The sequence below is a fragment of the Triturus cristatus genome, chromosome 3_2 (assembly GCF_964204655.1).
Source record: "Triturus cristatus chromosome 3_2, aTriCri1.1, whole genome shotgun sequence".
Classification (NCBI taxonomy): domain Eukaryota; kingdom Metazoa; phylum Chordata; class Amphibia; order Caudata; family Salamandridae; genus Triturus; species Triturus cristatus.
In genome coordinates, this window is record NC_140584.1 from 77,523,369 (window position 1) to 77,544,609 (window position 21,241).

The 21,241-nt window shown below is 42.5% G+C and overlaps 1 protein-coding gene across 1 annotated transcript in view; it reads right to left on the reverse strand.

Annotated features, from left to right (window-relative positions):
- Nucleotides 1–21,241, reverse strand: part of CRTAM (cytotoxic and regulatory T cell molecule) — a 108,718-nt gene that overhangs the window by 79,317 nt on the left and 8,160 nt on the right. The window contains exon 2 of the mRNA XM_085646767.1: nucleotides 3,906–4,052. Within this exon, the coding sequence (XP_085502893.1) occupies nucleotides 3,906–4,052 (147 nt within the window). The remainder of the gene's footprint in view (nucleotides 1–3,905; nucleotides 4,053–21,241) is intronic.

Here is a 21,241-nt window from a genome sequence, read left to right on the forward strand (position 1 = left end):
TCAAAGAATGCTTAGGCATTGATGGTGTAGCCATCAAATGGTTTGAATCAACTCTATATAGTACTTTGCAGTAGATCAAAATTGATCTTTGGTGCAGAGGCTCCAGCAACGAACCAAGCTGGTCTCTATTCTTTTCAGTCTTTAGATTGAACCTTTTGAAGTCCTGCTTAAGAACGCTGGGGCCCTTTGTCATTTGAATGCTGAAAATACACACATGCCTTTACAATGGGGTCAGTACAACGACTTGCTGTAGGGGGGGCGCTGGAGTTTGGAATAGTATAATTTACTATTCCATCTCCAGTCTGTGCAACAGTAGGGAAGGTGTTGGATTGCAAATCCAACACCTAAAGCCCCCTACAGCAACTCTTTGTAATGACTTGCTTTGTAATGGTATGCATGGTAACAACGTGGTCGTGGTACTGACCGCGTTGTAATGGCACCACGTTGCACCGACAGCATTGTAAACGATTTTTCCCTTCCTCTCCTAATGATATCCAGAATCTTTTCTAAGCCTTACAAAGTGTTAAAAAATGACTGATTTTACACCACTTAAAACTCTTTTTTTTTTTTAACGTAGCTCGTTATTACAATTCATTTTACTTGTTCAATCCTGTATGGATTCTAGTGGTGTTCTAGATTGCAAGCCCGCTATCATTGACAGTGCAAAATCCTTGTGTTTTATTCTTCACACAAGACTCCACCTTCAAAAACAAATTAATGGGTAGGCCAACAATGCACACTTTTAATTGTGACTTATTTGGTGGATCTGTCAGTTTAGCTCAAATCTCTCAAGACTCTTGTTCAGTGCCTTATTTTTTCGGTAACTCACCCTTGACCAGATTTCTAAGAGTAAGAGTGCCTCCTTGAAGGCAGTGGTACATGCTGTGACAAGCTTCATACTGGAACTAAAAAATGTATGCATATTTCCCAAGTGTTAGAAATGCTTCATTGGCTTCCCATGTAGGCCGGAGAACTCTGTAAGATACCTTGCACTACCCACAAGGTCTGACACATCTCCACCCCACAGCACTCAGCAATGGAGCTGAAAGTGTCTGGTGGGCTCAAATCGCTACATAGTATGAAACGTTTATTTTAGAACCTCTGGGATTCAGAAAGGACGCACAATGGTACGACTCTGTCTGATCAGTGCAAATTGAATGTGGAATTCCTTCCCCCAAGCCTATACACACAACAGCTCACAAGCAACCTTCAACAATTAGATGGAACTTCTTCTCTTCCAAAGAGATTTCCAGTCTGGCTCATGCTATATCCATTTGCCAGATGTTTCCCCCCACTTCTGATTGTTTCTTCAAATTCTACTTTCCCCTGTTATTTGGTTTTAAACCCCATTACCTCCCCCCATCTCTCTCGTCCATTGGCATGTGTACTATTGCTGAATTTTTTATTGCCACCTTCCACATTACTACCCCATATTTCTTCACCCTCCCAATGCTCCTTCCACATCCACATCATTCACTGCGTTTACCTTATCCAGTTTTCTGTCTCGTTGATGCTCCCTCTATTATAGATATATTCCATCATGGACTTTGTTCTGACATTTCATCTGCTTTATGCGGTCTAGGGATTTTGGGTTATTTGTATATATCCCATTTTCCTTCCGTCCTAATTCTGTGGTTTAAGGTTGGGTGTTTTGAAATATAGTGAAATGTATTGAAATATAGTGAAATATTGAATCAAATACATTTCAAGTACAAAACATTATGGTGGAAGTGTCAACGGAGCTTGTGAGTATAGATAAGGACATTACCAATTTGTAAAAATTATGTTGTTTACCATCCATTTTTCACAAAATTAGATTTTAAAATGTTTTGTACTAATACCATGCAGTCGCTGTACAATTTATTTTCAACCTGTGTTTACAGGCATCTGATATATCACAATGGAAGCAGATCACCTTTTCCCCATCACATTAGATTCCACCTATTGCTCCCCTTCACAGGTAAAAACAACCTACTTAACATAAGTTTGCAGCCGCCACAGGCTAGAGGTGGGCGAGTCAACTAGTTAACAGTGAGAGTCAACCAATGTCATGCTAATGTTCTGGCTGGACTCTAAGACCCAATGCACGAGCCGAACCCTGAAAATAGTTGGCATCTAAATCATGCAACAAACAGCTTGTGAAAGTATGATAGTCTCTTTAAAGTAAAAAAAAGTACTTCTTCAACAAGCAGAAACACGTCAACCTAATACATCAGATTCTTTTTGTACAGTGCACACCCTGAACTCACATATTGGAAGGCGCTCTCATATGCAATAACGAAGAAAATGGAGGCTCTATAAAATAAAATATTTGCCTGGATCACTCAATTTAGTTAAGCAGGGTAGTCAGGATTAGTTCCAGGTTTTCTGGTTCCACATTATGCAATTCACCCACTAAATGGCTACCTCTTTCTCTCCTTTTTAACACCAAAGGTTTATGATTTGTTTTAATTCTTGGTGCATGACGGTAGAGAGTGTGGTGGCAGTCAGAAGCTACATTACAGCTCGGCTCGTTTCAGGCTCGACTGTCACAGAGGACCTCGAGCCGAGCCAAAGCCAGGGCCTTACCAGGCTTTCCCACCTCTATCAGGGACTTTACTTTGCTTCTATTTTCACTCATTTCTGATACTGTGATTGTAATCATAGAATTTGTGTTCTTTTTTGAAAAGCCACAAAGCACCCAGAAAGCCAGTTTAGGTCACATAGCTGTAAAGTTCCTTCCAATCTATGCCTCCTGAACTATTTAATCTCAACTCCTTTGCATGTTTTTATCTCACTGAATTCGAATTTCACGGTTTCTGACATATAGTGATAGGATTTAATTATAAAATGTATATGTTTTTGAAAGTTAACTGTTGCTCAGTCTTTAAATTTTGCCCATCCAGTTTCATGTGGTTGCCAACCTTTGAAACGTGGCAAAATTTCCATATGGATAAAAATTCTCATACAAAAACCTTTGTAAACAATGTTTGCAGAAACCACCTTATTTGCGAGAGAATACTTTTATTAATGTTTAGTTTTTTGGAGGAATTGTTTTCCTTAAACCTGTTGCTGTTTCTTACTGTAGTTCCTTTCATATTTTCCCTGTACCAAGAACTTAACAATGCTTGTGAAAGTTTGAAAAGACACAACACAAGATTTGCAGAAAAAGGTGCATTCGCAATTTGCAATGACAATAATAACCATGTCAATGCAAACAACAATCGTGACATTTTATTGAAGGTATGGGAATGAAATGGAGTGTTCGTTGCCATAGGAATACAGGTGTTCAGGCAGCTGTTCTACGGGTTTATGTGCTTGTTTTAATTTTTTAGAATTTTTTTTAATTAAGCCAAATATTTAATGTAAGTTTAAGCGTAGAGTGATGAAGTACATCTAAGAGTAGAATGGATTTCTAAGAGCCTTTTCATCTGTGCATGGCACCACCATAGTAGCAAATGCTATTTTGCCTAGAGCAGTTAAAATCCTTGCATAATCGCTAGGTATTCATCTCCTGACAAGCAGAGAACTAAATCTTCAAATTGGTTCATTCAATGACAAGCAGCCCTGTGGTCTTTTGAGTACCGAGAACCATTTTTTGAGACCGCTAGTGAAAAGAGTCTGTGATGTAAGACTTACTCAGAGGTTTCTGCTAAAAATTTATTATGTGTGTATCACTGTCCGTGAAGACTGTTTGCCCACAACATGGGAGACCATTTTCCGTTCCATCACGTATATTTGCTGGTGGGAGGCGCCAGAGGTGATGTGGACGTCAGAGTTATGGTTCCACTAGTGTAGTGTGCTGGAGCAAAACACAGCCCACCCTTTTCAGATGATAAATGCAACTGAACGCCTTCTGTTTCCACATCGCCAACCAACACCTAAGACAGGAGCAACATAGTCTGAGGGAAACTCATAACACTTACCCTTCTCGTTGTTAAAAAAAATGGAAAAACCTCGGGGGTTCGACCACTGCAAAGAAGCATTTGCATCTTCAGACCCCACACACCTCAGCGACAGGATGTGGCCTTCATTCACGGTTACATGTTCCGTGATATTGTTTTGCAAAGACCCTGTGAGAGAGGAAGACGTAAAAGGTTAGATAAGGCTCACCCACAGCGGCAAATAACACTGAGAGTCATTTTTTTTTAAATGAGTCTCACATTGTGTACAACTAATGTGTTTGTAACTTTCTGTTTCAGACAAGCCCTTGATTGCTTGCCTTGCGCCATACTTTAGCATTAACCTTTTCAGTAAACTCTATACGCTGGATGTGCAATGTTTCAGTATTAAGACTGTGTAGACTAGAGAATATATTCTTAAGACTCTCTCAGGACATTTTTAGATATGCCTTAAGCCAGCATTAAACCCATTATACATAGTGTGAATATATGAAGAATTTGTTAGTGATAAATTCCTTGATGATACATTTTTCATGGCATCTTTTGGGGAGGACCAGGTCTGAGAAAAACATAAAGATTTTTTATAATGCACACTGTCCAAAATGGGCATCTTGAGACTGATCTAACAGTGCTGAAGATAAAACACAGATTGTCTTAGCCGTGTTTTGTAGGTTGGTAAAGATCAGGGGAGCCAGAGCTCTGTAGGAAGGCTGTTATATAAGACCACAACATGGACAGTGAATAGAGACACTTACAAAAAACTGACACACTTTTTAACAAGGACTTCAGGGCACACGTCCTAAAAGGATTGTGGGGGAGTGGAGGGGGCAATTAGCATAGCATTTGCCCAATGTAGACACTTGGAGTCATGTCATAGATGGAGGTGCAAGTGTGCTATCATATGCTCTCTTTAAAGAGAATGGGTTATTTTCTCCTTCCACCCTCACCCCAGCCACCTCTGTGACAGGAGGGAAAGATCCTTTAAAACAAAGCCAAAAGGGAAAGATCCTTTAAAACAAAGCCAAAATCACGCTGTGCCTTAACAACGCCGGCAATAGAGCGAACGCGTCATTACCACGCATTTGTTTATCGCGCAAATAATTAAAATGATTTGCTTATTGGGGTGCATTGGTGGGGTTGTGTTGAATTTTAAGTCCAATAGCTTCCCTACTGTTGCACAGATTAGAGCTGGAATAATAAATTAATCTATTCCAAAGTTCAGCGCCCCCCTATGGCAAGTCGTTGTAACGACTTGGTTGCCTCAGGAACATGTAACTATGTGTTCATTCTAATGCTTGCATTGTGAAGGCATGCGTGCTAAACACATGCGGGATTCCATCAAACAATCGTGACAGGACCTGAGGACACGAGACATACAGCCATGCTTGGAATGGATGTCTACGTGTGTGAAAGGAAGAGTGAGAAAGTGTTAGTGCATATGGAAAACAAGACGAAAAAAAGGGGGCAGATGTTTGCCTTCCCTAACCTAGCATGATCCGGTGCCCCAAGCTGCTGTCCTGGATGAACTACTGTAGGGTGCTGTTCACCACCACCCTGCCCTGTGTCTTACACAGCCCTGGAAGCACTCACACTCCATCACGTCCAATACGTGCCTCATCTAAACTTAATTTGGAAGCGTTTGGGAATGCTTTGTCCAATCAGAAATATCCTCTGCCTAACTTGTCTACTGGTAACAATGGATTTTCCTTTAATCAAATAATTACTCCAGCACTCGCTGATACAGTACTCCCTCTTCTATCAAGTCTTACGCCTTCGCCCATCAGCTCCATTGTACGGTGCAGTACTGTAGGATGTCAAGAGAACCGCAAAAGACTTGAATGCAGTTGGAGATCGTCCGATTCTATGACGAAGGGCGGTGATCTGCATTCTGCACAGTGTTTTTATAAAACAAATATTGGTGCTTACTGCGGAAGCTCAGCTCTATGCGGATAAAATCCTCAAGGCATGTCACAGCAGCAGGGACATGTTAATCACAGTGCATTCGCTTTCTTTCCTCCCCTGCATGGCTTCCAGGCGTGAAGTCTTATCAAGTAATCCCGTAGTTCCCACCCTGTGGTCGCCTCTGCTGAGCAGAGTCGTTTAAACAGGCGGCGAGCGTCAGGAAGACATCTTTGCCTCCCTACATGGCGAGCGCTGAGCAGCATCGCATCAACTATTGCAAAACACCTGATTATGTATGAAAACGCTCACGCCGAAACACGCAGACAGCAACAGGATTTCATCCTAACCCACAACGGCAACATTCATTAAAAGTAGCAGAACCTAGTGCTGCATGAAAATCTAACGCCGAATGGAAACAGGTGCATACCATGGCCATGAGTCGGATGTTTGAAACCGGACCCAGGATGCTTGTTTCCGGTCCAGGGAGGACCTGGCCTGGCAGTTCGGGCTGGACTGTTCCCATGAGGCACAGGGTCAAGACTGATTTGCATATGGCTGGGTTCAAACTGGAATGGCATGGGGAGCAACAAACAATGGATTTAGGCCCATATCTCTGTACTGGCGTGAATGTACGACATTGTTCAGCATTCTGTCCATCAGTTGTTCTTTTTGCATGAGTGGAATGGGTGGCATTGTGTTATTTTTCAAAACATAGTAAATGTAGCTTTTATTTATCCTAGGGCAGTCATAGGAGTGCCAATTGTTCTCAAGAAGTTCCTTTGACTACATACATTACAAACGTTGGTGCTGTATTATAACGTGTGCTACTTGGTAGAATGCAAAACTCCACTTAGAGATTCGTGACAGCTGGTTGCACTACTGAATATGGACACCAAAACTATTGTGGTACAAGAATATCGAAGAAAGAATGAGGGACAAAATATCGAAAGGTAAGTGCATATAGGGAAGTATAGATGTAGGATTCCTAACTCTACATCTATATACTGTGATGATATATGTACCTAGTAGGTAAGTGGAGTTAGGTATAGAAAAACAAGACTTACTTATATTTTGATTTTTTTTTTACTGATATTTTGTCTTCAATATTGTGGGTTTGGTATTCAGTGTACACACCTGACTCCCATGTTATTTGCGTCACTGTTAATATCATTTAAAAAATGACACTGATCTATTCTTTCCTGTTGGTACAATGCAATCCTGCATAGTTTCATGCATAGATCTTAGTAAATCGGCCCCATGATATCAATCCCTCATATTAGCTCAGTTGTTCCCAAACTGTGTGCCGCAGCAGCCCGGTGTGCCTACAAAACCAGCCTGGGGCATCGCGGTCACCGTTACTGAGCAGAGTTCATTAGGACAGTAGTCCCCAAACGGTGCCCCTGAATGGTTTTGGCTGGGTGTCCAGCTCCAGGCTGAGCGTGCATGAACAGCAAACCGATACAGTCACTTTCATCAATCTGGTCATACATATCATTTTTGCAGCACACTTTTTGTCACTACCTTTCTTCTTGAAAACTCTGATCTGCTTCCCAGTTTCAAAATCAGACAGGGGACTACAGGCCTTTTCTGCAACAGTGGAAAAGCACTGAAATTCACTCCCATGCTCATTGTGTGCTTTTGGCCAATTGCTGAAGTTTTGAAAATCCTTTAGGGTTACCTCTACACTACCCCCTCCCCCCATTAGTCCAGGGTCTTAACATCTCTAGTACTCCGTAATATGAGTGCCTGGATATCTTTCAGGCATTTGCATGCTTTATAAATGAATCACAACATTCACAAAGAGGTGTGACAGAGTAGGCATGGTGTGCTGGTGGGTACAGTATTCAGAGAGAGTGGAAGAAGATGTAAGGAGAATCTGAAAGAAGGCGAGGTGTGTCCGAGTAAGGGAAGAGTTTTAGCGAGATGTAGGTGCGAGAAGGTAGGTGCTAGAATGTGTGTGAGACAGTCTCTTAGTATGAGGAGTGTGTAAGAGAGGCAGGAGGGTCTTAAAATAAGAAATAGGTAAAAGGTCAACAAAATTAGAACATTTGGAAATAAAAGTTTGGAGAAAGGTGCAGGGAACATGATAAGAGTGATCAAGAGAGTAGGAGATGTGTGTGTGTTAAGTGAGCTAGTCCGAGGCGTACAGAAGGGAGAAACAGAAGGGTGTTAAATAGTGTTAGGTTGCAACAGAAAATAGGCCCGGGCACCAAAATAAAAGTGAACCCATAATACCTGGCCCCTGTTTGCAATTTTGGGCAGTTTTGGCCTTGTAAGACACACAGTATAAGTGTTTTGCAATGTATAGAAGACATTTTAGATTTCAGCTTGTTGTAGTCAATGTTTGTTATAATATCGGAAAGATCAAACATAAAAACTCAGCAAATCATAAAACAGGCTCACAATCAGCCCAAGAAACGGCCCACACACTGACCTGCCAGACCATCCCATTGTTCACTGCTTGATTGCACTATAGGCCCGTCTGACCCTGTTGTCAAAATATAGATAGGGCAGGTGAAAAAAAACTGAAAGAAAGCGGATGAGGGAGATGAGAAACTCAAAGATATTGGGTGTAGGAAGGGTAAGGAAGGTGAGCAACGGTGAGAATGTGAGGATGGTGACAGGGGAGGACAGGGGAGAAAGAAGGGGCACTTTTTGGGGAAGGGACTAATAGGTGGATGCTTATGGATCTTCCAGCAGTGGATGTCATATTGCTAATAGGGCAGCAAATGTTGAACTGTTGCTAAAAGACAATGTATCTTCACCTGTGGTGGAATAGGGAACAAACATACTTGCACTTGTCGTGGAAGGCTTGGAGGGAGCTAAAGTAAGAGGTAGGAGAATATAAGACAGAGGAAGATTAGAAAGGCGAGGCAAAAGAGAAGAGTGAGAGTAGGTGTAAGGGGGAAGGGTGGGATAGAGGTGGGTGAGAGAAGGAGGTGCTAGAAAGAAAGGTGTGTGATGAGTGGAGGGATAGTGTAGTAAGCGAAGTGAGAGGAAGGTGTAACAAAGGGAATAGAGGAGCAATTGACATTCTAGAAATGTAGAAATTAGAGTTGAGGAGGATGAGAGAAATAGAGGGAAACTGGAGAACAAGAGATAGAAATATACGGTGTAATTGGGAGCAGAGGGGAAGTTAAAGGGGAATATAATAAAGGCGTTATAGAGGTGTATTATTCGATTTCACACTGGGAGTCATTTGGTCTGAAATTGCCCTTCTAGGCTTTGATCTCCCCCTCAGCACCTTTCACAGTCTGAGTAGAGAAGGTCTTTCTAGATATGTAGCAATAGCTAAAGTCACTTCTAAGGTTCCCGTGTCAAACCTAATTTATCACACAGAGTTGTCAAGTCTAAGTAAGAACGAAAAAGTATTATCACAGAGTGCGTTAATTGAAAGTTCTCAATGCAGTTTAATGAAAGGGAGGCACGAGCAGTCAAACGCTCAATGGAAGCTCAAACCCTGTTCACAAAGGAGTCTCAAGTGAGCAACTGGGCCATACAAGAACAGCCAGGGAATAAGAACACTGTTATTCATGATTTCAAACAATTAAGTTTTACATTGGAAACATTAAAGCTCAAAGAAATAAGTAAAATTTGGGAAATCATCACCCTGGACAAATATTTGGAAGTGGACAGGATACCTCGTGGTTGAAAATTTTCAGGATGCCTATCCATTTGGATACTACTAATTTAGAGTTACTCCAAGAATGGGGAGAGAACAATATGCAATGTTCCAAGAACACGTTAAAAATACTGATCAAATATGCGAAAAAAGACAATGAGACAGTACTGAGAGAAATTAAACAAATTAAACACAAAATTAAAGAGAGGAGATTGGAAAGTACTGAGAAATGTTACGAAAGCAGATTTATGAAAGATTGGCCATAAATATGAGGATGAGATGAAACAGCATAAATATAGAAAGGTCACTCTGGATGAGAAATATTATTCTCAAGGAACGATCCACACATTTGCTTGGAGATCTGACAACTTGAAAAAGCAACAGGTCCTTGAAAGACCAGCAAAAACGACATTCACCTTGGAAGAAATTAGTAAATCAGATGTGGAAGTGAGTGAAAGGGAGGGTAACTCAAACGGTAGGGTGACATCAGCGATAAAATCTACTTTTTTTTTTTTTTAGAGGAAATGAGGTTGATGTGTGTAGACCAACAAGTAAGAGGAAGGGGGAGAAGTTGAGGCCAACAAAAAGGCCTACAATGAGGAAAAGGAAAACAAGAAGAAGCATAGGAAGAGACAAAGAGCTTTCTTGATTCTCCTCAGTTTTTCTTCCCACTACCCTAGCTTTCCCTTAGCACTGTGCCCATATCACTCTTCCATGTACCTACCTTCAGCTCCTGTCACTTTTGCCCCTTGTGTTTTCCTCTTTGCAGACCTATCTTTGTTCCTGTTAACACTTCCCCATCAGTAACAGAGCACATTTAGGAATGTCAATATGATAGCTCTCTTTGACCCTAGTTTGGAGGACACACATCTACTAAAATGCAACCTACTTGTGCAGGGTACTTGCTTAGTGCAGACTTGATGCTTATTATGCTTTAAACAGTGGTGCTTTAGCACCACTCGGAGAAAACGTTTGAAGCGGTGTGGCATTGGACTACAGGCAGGAAGAAGCTCGAACCATGATATATCTTTGCTTTATCTATAGAATGCATTGCCCACTCCAGAGAATCATAATATATTCAAATGCAACCGTCACAGGAAGCAGAATGGGCGGCCATGTTGGTGAACCAGCAGAAACAGTCTAACATCTACATGTATGTATACTGTTACGGTGCGCGTCTCTTGCGTGAGGCAATGTTGCAGAATTAGATTGAGACAAATGGGGATAAGCTAGAGGGCACCTAGTGATACTCATGTACAAGGAAAACCACAAGCTTGTCCGCAGAGCTGTAGGCGGTGCACAACTTCCGAACCCGCCCTCTGCACATCACTTTCTCAACCTGTTGATCAGACACCAGATTGTTCTTGTGCAGGAAGACAGAAGGAACCACCAACAGACTAGGTGAAAATACAGGATGTGTCACTTCTGGAAGCGCCCAGAACAGAGTATTGGCACCAGGGTCATATGCTAATGAATGTCACATGCTTTAAGCGAAGCTTCTGCAGGCAGGACCTCCCTATTTATGCTTTACTGAAGCACTGTTCTCTTGGACTCCATGAGGCATACTGTTACTGACACACCTTGGTGTTTGCCCTCCCTAACCAAGCGTAATGGGGTGACAGAAAAGCTAACAACAGACGAAACAGCTGAGAAGAAACGTATTGTGTGTAGCAGGCACAGTCAGCAGCAGGACTGGCTGGAGTAAAATGTTGCCAAACAGACAGTTTAAGATTTGCATTCAGTTAAGGAGCAAAACCAATAGGAAGTGCTTAATTTGAGCCACTGTATGCCGGTGGGGGCCACTGACACTCAATGTTGAGGACTGGCACTTATTTTTCCTCATCAGACATTTAAAAAGAGCATGAGAGGGAAAGGCACACATAGAAGAAAGAAAGAGAAAGACTGAAAAACCATCACAATCAGAGAAAGCCGGAACCTGCCAGAGTGAGATAGGGGTGTACGGAGTGTCTAATTAGGTATTAGAGAGGCATGAATTGGATTCAAGACTACGCAGCCTTGTTATTCAGTGCCCAGACATTTATTAGCACTAGCTGCCGGCTTCTGAGCAGAGCTTTGGGCACCAGCACTGTGGAAATATGGATTTTTCTGGTCAGTTATGTCCCCTATCTTGGACCCCAACAGTTCTATGTGCATGTCACAAGTACCTGTGTGTTCCCTCCAGTTCCAGTTATAAAGACGCAAACACATGTGCGTCCACCGTCAACATGTCCTCTGTCAGATCCGCCATGAATAGGCCGGATATTCCATTCCTAAGTATGAAAAGCCACCGGCTTTATATGGTTCACTTATGCCATTTTACAGTCCAGGCAAGTAGGCCCTGATTCTGTCATCAAACTCTTCTTGCCTTCTGCCTCTGAAAGCTCCAGTCTGAGCCTGCATCTGTGACCATGAACTTTGTCTCATTCTCTGCGCGGCTCACGAAGCCTGACATCAGCCTATTCTCTGCCAAGAACTGTATTTCACCTTCGAATTATCTGCTTCCCCCTCAGCCGATGCATTCCTGCCTAGTAGCAGAAGCAAACATTCTTCCAGTTACCAAGCAAAAAGGCCCATCTTCTCTGTCCTCATGCAAGTAATTCATAGCCCTGTTACCATGGAATATTCCTACCCCCTCGCATTTAGTGTAGACACTTAGACGCTTGTACATGCACGCACAGTCAGTATAGAATAGATTCTGTCCGAGAGTCCTTCTTTTATGGATAACATAGTTCTTTAAACATAGGATGTTAGATATGATTTGGGATTAGGTTGACTTGACCCCCCAGACTTCTTGTCTCCACACGTAGAGCTAAATGTCAAGTCCCCTTCACCCCCTAGTTACACGTCAATTACACGTCAGACTGCTGCGCGCGCATCCATGCCAAGTATTATCTTATAGATCCACCTATACATGACATCACAACCAATTATGTTCCTTTTTTCGCCTTATTACACCCATTTCTGGTTACGCAGAACAACTCGTCATTTTCCTTATCAATTGTTACGCCTACTGCATTTACTTCATTGTCATGTATGTACTATAAAAGTCATTTCTTGTCAATAAAGTGTGTGCTTCACTTCCTGAACCTTCGTGGTGACGGAACATTGGGAGCAACCGATTATAATCGAATTAATGGAATAAAGCCCATTCCGAACCTCTAATACCACGGATTCTGCCTCTCATTTTATTGAGCTATTTTACTATGTTCCTGTATCAAATTCAGTCCCGGTAAAGGAGAAATATTTACCACATGATGGCGCCCGAACAGGGACACTTTCTCATCTCACGCGCCGGCGGTGCGTTGCAGGCCCGGTCTCCTGCCACAGCTGGACGGACAATAACGCGTACCAGCAGGATTTCCTGTATCTCCCTCCGGTCAAGCGGGGGCGACTGAGACTGCGATCAACACCCAGACGAGGCGGTGAGAAGTGCGAAGTATCCCGACCAGAGCCTAGCTGAGAGAGCAAGATCCGAGGTATACAGAGACCCACCAGTCCGAAGTCAAGCCCAGTGTCCGACGAGTCGAGTCGAGTCGAGTCCAGTCCGGTTCAAGTTCAAGTTACTGAGGCCTTCCGTTTCCGAAGCTACCCGGTGAGTACCATTGCTGGGGAGGCATTTCTGACGTGCACATAGGTTGTGCCGGTCAAGACGGGTTTGGGTACACAAATCCGGTCCGCACTGTTTTAGCAGTGTATCTGTACTGTTTAGCAGTATATCAAGTATTCCGAAGTATTCCGAAGTGTCTAGTTATTGTCTAGTTATTGTCGAGAATTAAGCTTGGTGATTAGTTATGCAGACGATCATCATTGTTGTTTCAGTTAAAGGTTTAATGTTTAATGTTTAAAGTGTTTAAGTATATCGTGGTATGAATGACTGTTCATTATCGTGTTTATTGTATTAAGTCTGTTCAAATTCAAGTATCAGGTCAAAATCAAGTATAAGGTCAGTTCTCAATATGCCGCTCTTTTCGAAATTAAGACAGATCACTACCAGAAAAGGGGTTCTCGAAGAAGCCGTCCCTATTCCTCCTAGGGACACCCCAGGGCACTTTATGTATCACAAACATGGCTTAGACGCTATATTATTTCTTGATTTATGGGTAGACTATACCAAGGGATTACCAGAAAGTCAGAGGTGGCCCACAGCGGGGACCTGGGATGCAGAGTGCATCATGAAAGTCGAGGAAGAGTTATGGAAAAGGAAAGTCAGACAGTCACAGAAAGACGCCGTTGAATTATGGCGTAAAGAATCACATAGACGAACAGAAAAAGCACGTAGACAGGAAGAGAAGAGTAAAGAGAATTCCAATAAAGTTCGAGAGAATCTATTAATTGAGGAAGGTATCCGAGTGAAATCAGAACAAGTAGACAGACAAAGAAATGCCCTTATGAATGGTATGTATCCCCTTCTGGCCGAAGGATTACCTAAGGCTACTCCAGAAACACCAAAAGACTTGCCAACCCCATTGTTCCCAATAAAGGTACATCCTAAGGGGCATCCTAGAACCGCAGAAGATGTTTTTCTTTCCTCATATTTAGATGACGCAGCTCCCGAGTATGCTAATTCCGCCCCACATAGACCGCATACCAGGGAGGTTCAACGCCAAGATCCAGTGCCCGTATCCCTACAGCAACAAATCGAGTCACAAGTTCCGGCAAGCACATCTGTTTCTGTATCCGCTCCTACAGCTACTTCTATGGCTGTGTCCACACCTGTAGTTGCTGTGTCACGTTCGACGAATCCTTTTACACCCGACGCCCCAGATGGGGCCGCGGGAGGAGCTACCAATGTCTTTTCTACGCCACCCAGAATAAATAAACTTACTTTTCAAGAGTCAGCGCATTCACGTACACCCAAACTCCTTAGTGCCCGTGCGCTTAAGGAACTTCTTATAGATTGTAGATATGACCCGGTGCCTGGAAAGGAGGACGAAATGACCCTAGCATCATTGCGTATCAGACGAGCCGCAGTGTATTTAGCGAAGTTACCAGGAATGACTGCGCATCTAGATAATATATATCATTTTGTCCAAACAGGGCGAGATCCAGAATGTATTTACAGAGCTATGGAATACCAGAAAGTAGAGATACAGGGGGAACTGTTACGTTTCCTCATAAACTGTGTGATCAGAAATCAAGACCGACCGGGGGTAGACCCGGAAGCAATGAAAATTCTTACAAGATGGAGCCAGAATATATCAGAAGGGAGACATGATAAACAAAATTGTATAATAGCCATGTGCCGAAAGATCCGTAAAGAAATAGAACGCCTACACGAAGAGCGATTAGAGGTAGACGAGTTCGAACAAAACGAGGAAGAAGGGTCAGGACTGCCCACAGGACAGTCGGACACCATAGCCTATGTAGGTAGAGGAAGATCTTGTAATAGGAATCAGACTAGATATCATACTGACTCAATACATCCGATATGTCCAGATAATAACAGGAATTTTCAAATACCTATAATTAATATAAGGTCTAACGAGCATTCGTTCCAAACCGCCGACAAACTACTCCGAGAACGAAGGGGTTATCATTTCCTCGATTCTATGGATGAACAAGATTTAGCCAGGGCAGCTGTCCATTGGGTGGACAGTCCCGGAAAATATAGTGATGATACAGTAGTACGCACATTTTTGAATCTTACCCCAGATGAACAAAGGTTAGCTGGGATTTATATGATTCAACAACTCATTATACTATATCGGAGTCAGCATTCGGACCCTGGTCCCTTGCCTGACATACTGACTGAATTACTTATGAATAAATGGAGAGGTCCAGGTACTGAATTAATTAAAGAAATTCTAGAATCAAGAAAGCAGTATATTCTTTTTGTATGTTCAGAACATGTTCCATTGTCCGTCAAGGAAAGAACTACGTATCACATAGATAGACAGAATCCCTTACGAGAAGTGCACCCAATAAAGGGTGAGGACAATCAGTTTAAACGCGTATTTGTATATACGCCCATATCGAAAATAGAATTGTTACAAATGAAGAAAGTGGTACCCAGTCATGACAAAGACCCAGCGGGTTTTCACCGAGAAATTAAAGACATGTTACTCATGGGAGAGTATACCTACCCCGACATTATGACAATATTAAAGGTATTGATGCCTGCTGGCATTTATGAAAAACTCAAGGAAAAAGAGTGGGAGGTAGGAGACCAAAAGATAGAATGGTCAGTGTTAGAAGCTGAAGAAAAGGCCCGAACTGCAGGAGCAGGGCTTGGGGACAAAACTAAGGCATTACCAGGATTACTAGTACAGGTACTGCCGCGTTTATTAACTACGAAAAAGGAAGATTGGGGTACAATTTCAGCCTGTAAGCAGAAGCAAGATGAAGACACTAGTGATTACTATGCCCGATTTGAAAAATGTTTTGGTATAAATAGTGGCATAAAAGCAAGTAGCGAATCATACCCACATCTGTTTGTAACAAAATTAGTAGAAAATGCTCTGCCCCCAGTAAAGAATAGAGTATTAAAATTCGAGAGTACCTGGCAAGGTAACACTCCATCACAAATGTTACAAATGTTACAGTACCATCACAATAGAATTAGAGAGGAACAAGAACATGAACACAGACGCATGAAAGACACGAAAATGAAAATGTTAGTTTCCCAGACAGTTCCAGCTGAAGGGCATAAAAGGGGTATGACACATTCCGATTCAGCAGGACCTGTAAAAGGGACATGCAATTATTGTAAAAAGCCAGGCCATTACGTACACGATTGTCCAGTTTTAAAACATAATATCGCCATAGGTAAAACACAAGAAAGATCACGGCCACTCAGACAAGATCAGAATGAACAAGGAGCTATGCAGCATGCCCAGGCCATGCCAGCCGCACAACAGCCAATACAGTTTGTGCCAGCTGCACCCCCATTGCCTGTTGCTGCCACACAAACAACAACACGACAAATGTATCAGACCGCACAGTATGAATATCCCGAGTATCAGCGTTACGCATGAACAAGCCTCGAGAGGGAAGTTGACTTACCCCTTATTGAAATCCCAGTAGACCAAGAAGGACCTTATGTACATAGTGAATTATTAGGCCAAGATAGAAAATTTCTACTCGATACAGGGGCAAGTCGAACGACCATAAAACGTAGTGAAGTTCCAGGGGCACCCCTCTCAGGCTCACAGAATATTTCCCTTGGTTTTTCAGGAAAACCTATTGTTAATGAAGTGTCACAACCTCTGCCACTTACGATAGGACCTTTGACCCGAACTACAGATTTATTGCTTACTAAATCATGTCCAGAAAATCTATTAGGAATAAAAACGTTAAAAGCTCTAGGAGCTATAATATGTTGTTCTCCGGAAGGAGTAAGATTGTTTTTACGTGATTTTAAAGGTCACTATGTGTCTAGAGACATGGATCCCCGATTACAGATTTTACCTACACGTCTATGGGCACAAGGCCCTACTGATGTTGGATGCATGAATATTACACCATATCGAGTCACATTAAAGGCAGGAGTGGTGCTACCACGAATGCGACAATACAAGTTACCACCAGATGCTGTAGTGGCTTTACTACAAATCATTGACGAGCTCATTGCCCAAGGAGTAGTTGTGGAAACAGACTCCAATATATGTAATTCACCGATAATACCGATTCTTAAACGAACAGATCCGAAGGCCCCGCCAGTATATCGATTGGTTATTGATCTGCGCGAGTTAAACAAATGCATTGTGCCACAATTCCCTGTGGTCCCAGATATCTCGTCATTACTGACAGCTATTGATTCCGAAGCGACATTCTTCACTGTAATCGATCTCAAGAATGCCTTTTTCAGCGTCCCAATAGATCCGGAAAGCCAATATTTGTTCGGATTTAGTTTAAATGGACGTAGCTTTAAATTCTCACGCGCACCTCAAGGATTTACAGAAAGCCCCAGCATCTATAGCCAAGCACTGAAACGAGAACTTGACAGTATCCACATGCCAGTTAACACTGCTCTGCTTCAATACGTCGATGATCTGCTGATCACCGCCCGAAGCGAACCTGAATGTGAAAAAGCATCACTGACAGTTTTACAATTTCTAGCCGAAAAAGGGCACAAGGTGTCCCCCTCTAAGCTGCAATTCTGTGTCCAGCGAGTTATTTATCTTGGACACTCGCTGTCCAAGGAGGGAAGGCAGCTTACACCAGACCGCATTCAGTTAACAGCTAACATGCCAATACCCAAGACACAAAAGGAGGTGCGGGCTTTCATAGGCCTCACTTCATACTGTAGACAGTGGATCCCGCAATATGCATTTCTAGCAAAACCACTCATTCAGTTGACAACCCAGGAGGCAGTCACATCGACTGTTCTCCCTTGGACTCAAGAACATACACAAGCTTTTGAAAGCCTAAAGAAAACTTTATGTCAAGCACCTGTTTTAGCAACACCATGTTACAGAAAACAGTTTACACTCTTTGTTACAGAGCGCGAAGGTACTGCTTTGTCAGTACTCACACAGGAACAAGCAGGAGCACACAAACCATGTGCTTATTTTTCTAGTACATTAGATCCCGTAGCTCAGGCTTTGCCTGCATGTCTGAAATCAGTGGCAGCAACAGCTTTAGCAATCAGACAAAGCGATGCCATAGTGTTAGGACATCCATTGACAGTTCAAGTACCACACGCAGTAGAGGTTCTTATAAATAGAACACAAACACAACACTTGACCATAGCACGACTTACAGGGTATGAACTTACATTGTTTCAGCCACATATAGAAATAAGACGCTGTAACACATTGAATCCTGCCACACTTTTGCCAGTAACCGGAACAGACCCACTAGCCCATGACTGTATTGAAGTTATTACTGTAACGACAAAACCCAGACAAGACTTGACCGATGTTCCATTGTCAGATCCAGACTTGACATTTTATGTCGATGGTTCATGTATGAGAACAAGTACAGGAGAATTAGTGGCCGCTTATGCAGTCACAACAGATACTGAAGTCATTGAAACTAATCGTATAAATACTTTGTCAGCTCAAGCCGCAGAGCTCATCGCTCTGACACAAGCCTGTATTCAAGCCACGAATAAAAAAGTCAACATATACACTGATTCACGTTATGCATTCGGAGTTGTACATGACTTCGGCGTGCTGTGGCGAGAGAGAGGTTATTTAACTTCCCACGGTGCCCACATTCAGCACGGACCCCTCATTCATGCCTTATTAGATGCAATACATCTACCTACTGCAATATCAATTATGAAATGTAAAGCTCATACGAAAATTACTGATATCATTTCCCAAGGCAATGATCTAGCCGACAGAACGGCTAAACAGACTGCTCAAACTCAAACTCCCGACATGACAAAGACAATAGTCCCGATGCCGACACATTGTATGACAGTTAAAGATCCTACTCTTGACGTAATTGACATACAGACACATGCTACACCAGACGAAATAAAGAAATGGACTGAATTAGGAGGGATCCAAACGGACCAAGGATGGATGATGAAGGAAAAGTCTGTATGGTTCCTTCCTGATTCAATGGTCCAAGTTATAATTAACACTATACATAGTCCGGCACATCTAGGAGAAAAAGCTATGCTAGACAGCATTCAACACATTTGGTTTAATAAACATTTACGAGCAGCAGCCAAACAAAAGGTCCGTACCTGTATGATCTGTTGCCAGTTCAACCCAGGAAAAAGTGGTCCCGTAGAACAGGGTGGATTTCATCCTCCTGATCACCCTTTTGAAGTCCTACAGATGGATTATATCCAGATGGAACGATGTCGAGGATTCAAATATGTTCTTGTAGTTGTCTGCGCTCTGTCCCGTTGGACAGAGGCGTACCCGGTTTCAGATTACACTGCCCCGACTACTGCCAAACAGTTGGTTCGAGAATTCTTCCCACGATACGGTTTACCACGTGTTGTTCACTCAGATAACGGCCAGCCGTTCTCATCCGAATTAATGAAACACGTTTCACTTCTGTTAGGTTATCAGTGGAAATTCCACTGTGTCCGACACCCCGAAGCAGCAGGTCTCGTAGAAAGACATAACCAGATACTGAAAATCAGAATGTCCAAAATATGCAGAGAAAAAGGTATCGACTGGGTAGTAGCGTTACCCGTTGCACTCTTTTACATGAGAATGGTAGCACATTCACGAACAGGGCTATCCCCGTATGAGGTGATCTTCGGTAGACCACCAAATATGTGGGGGACGCCTATACCACGCAAAATAACTGATATTGACTGTAATATGCTGACAGATTACTTGGCTTCCTTGATGTCTGCACTACAATCTTGTCGTTCACAGGTAGCTGCAGCATTTCCTGACAACACTGAGGTGAAACCCCATGACGTAGTTCCGGGGGATCTCGTCTTTGTGAGGAATTTCGACCGAAAGACTCAGCTGGAGCCCAGGTGGAAGACACCCAAGTTGGTTCTGCTGACCACAAGAACAGCCGTGAAGATCGAGGGCCGCAAGGGCTGGATTCATTCAAGCCATATAAAAAAATTTCATGGACAATCCTCGGATATAGACATTGTGCCCTGCACTCCCTCACAGACTGATTCAAAACTTCCTTTGGTGGAAAAAACTGAAAGCGAACTTTACAAAGTTAAGTTAAGGCCTAGGACGTCAGACGGTTTGATTGTTTAAGTCCTCTCCTAGGTGAAGCGGTTGAATCTGTCTCTGACATGTATCCTCTAGACCTGAATCATGAACAGTCGCGAAAAATGATGAAACGACAGGCGTATTGTAAATCACTGCGTAGCCATTGTATAGGGACATTATTAATTTTGTTTTCCTTAAGTCTTTTAATAATTATTACCAGTATGTTGTTGCACATATATTACCCTATTGCCAGAAATGTTCACAATGTTATTGCAGAACATTCTTTTAGTGACTTACCCCCGCATGAATTGTCCTATAGACTTGCGCTGCGCAATAACACTTTCATTAGTATGTTACATCATTCCCATCAGACTAGTAATGCTACTAATTGTTGGGTGTGTGGCCGACTCCCTCCCTATCAGAATTATGAAGGAGTCCTGCCATTCTTTCCACACCCATTTACACACAATGGCTCCTGTGGAGCATGGTTCAGTTTAATCAATTCCATAGACTCAGACACAGCAGTTTACCAAGATCATTGGATATGGGGAAACCTGAACCTAGTTTTACTCAAAGTCTGCTACCCTGACAAGGAGGGTCGCCCCAAAAGAACAGGAACTGATCTAGAAAATGAAGTGTATGGATTAGGTAATTTTACACCTAATCTCATGATTCTAAATGTCGTATCCGAAGTTGAGCTAGTCTTACCCACCATGTCAGTATTCCCAGCAAAAGGTGAATTATGTGTAAGAAAGGTTGGTTCCATACATATGGGCCATAGTCAATGCACTACTACAGTAGAATTCAGTGATCAAGGCAAATCTTCATTCAGAGCTTATCGCCACTCCTACTTTATATGTGGTCGGACTGCATATATGCGTCTACCTCTAGATTGGGATGGTACCTGCTACATAGCATTCCTTTTGCCACCTGTTTTCCTAGCACCTCCTGATTATTATAGAAATATTCATTTAGTACACAATAGAGAGCGGAGAGATCTCCCAATTGTCGATTATACTGAGACGGCATGGGACAAGTATGTAGATTTCAATAAAGGCATCTTTCCCTATATAGGTACAGTTACCAATAGTAAGCTGATACGTAGATTAACTAGAACCCTTGAAGCAGTAGTGAATGAAACTATTTCCGCCTTAGGCAATTTAACAGAAGAGCAGTCTGCTATGCGGATTGTTGTGCTTCAAAATCGTCTTGTCCTTGACGTCATCCTGGCTGATAGAGGCGGAGCT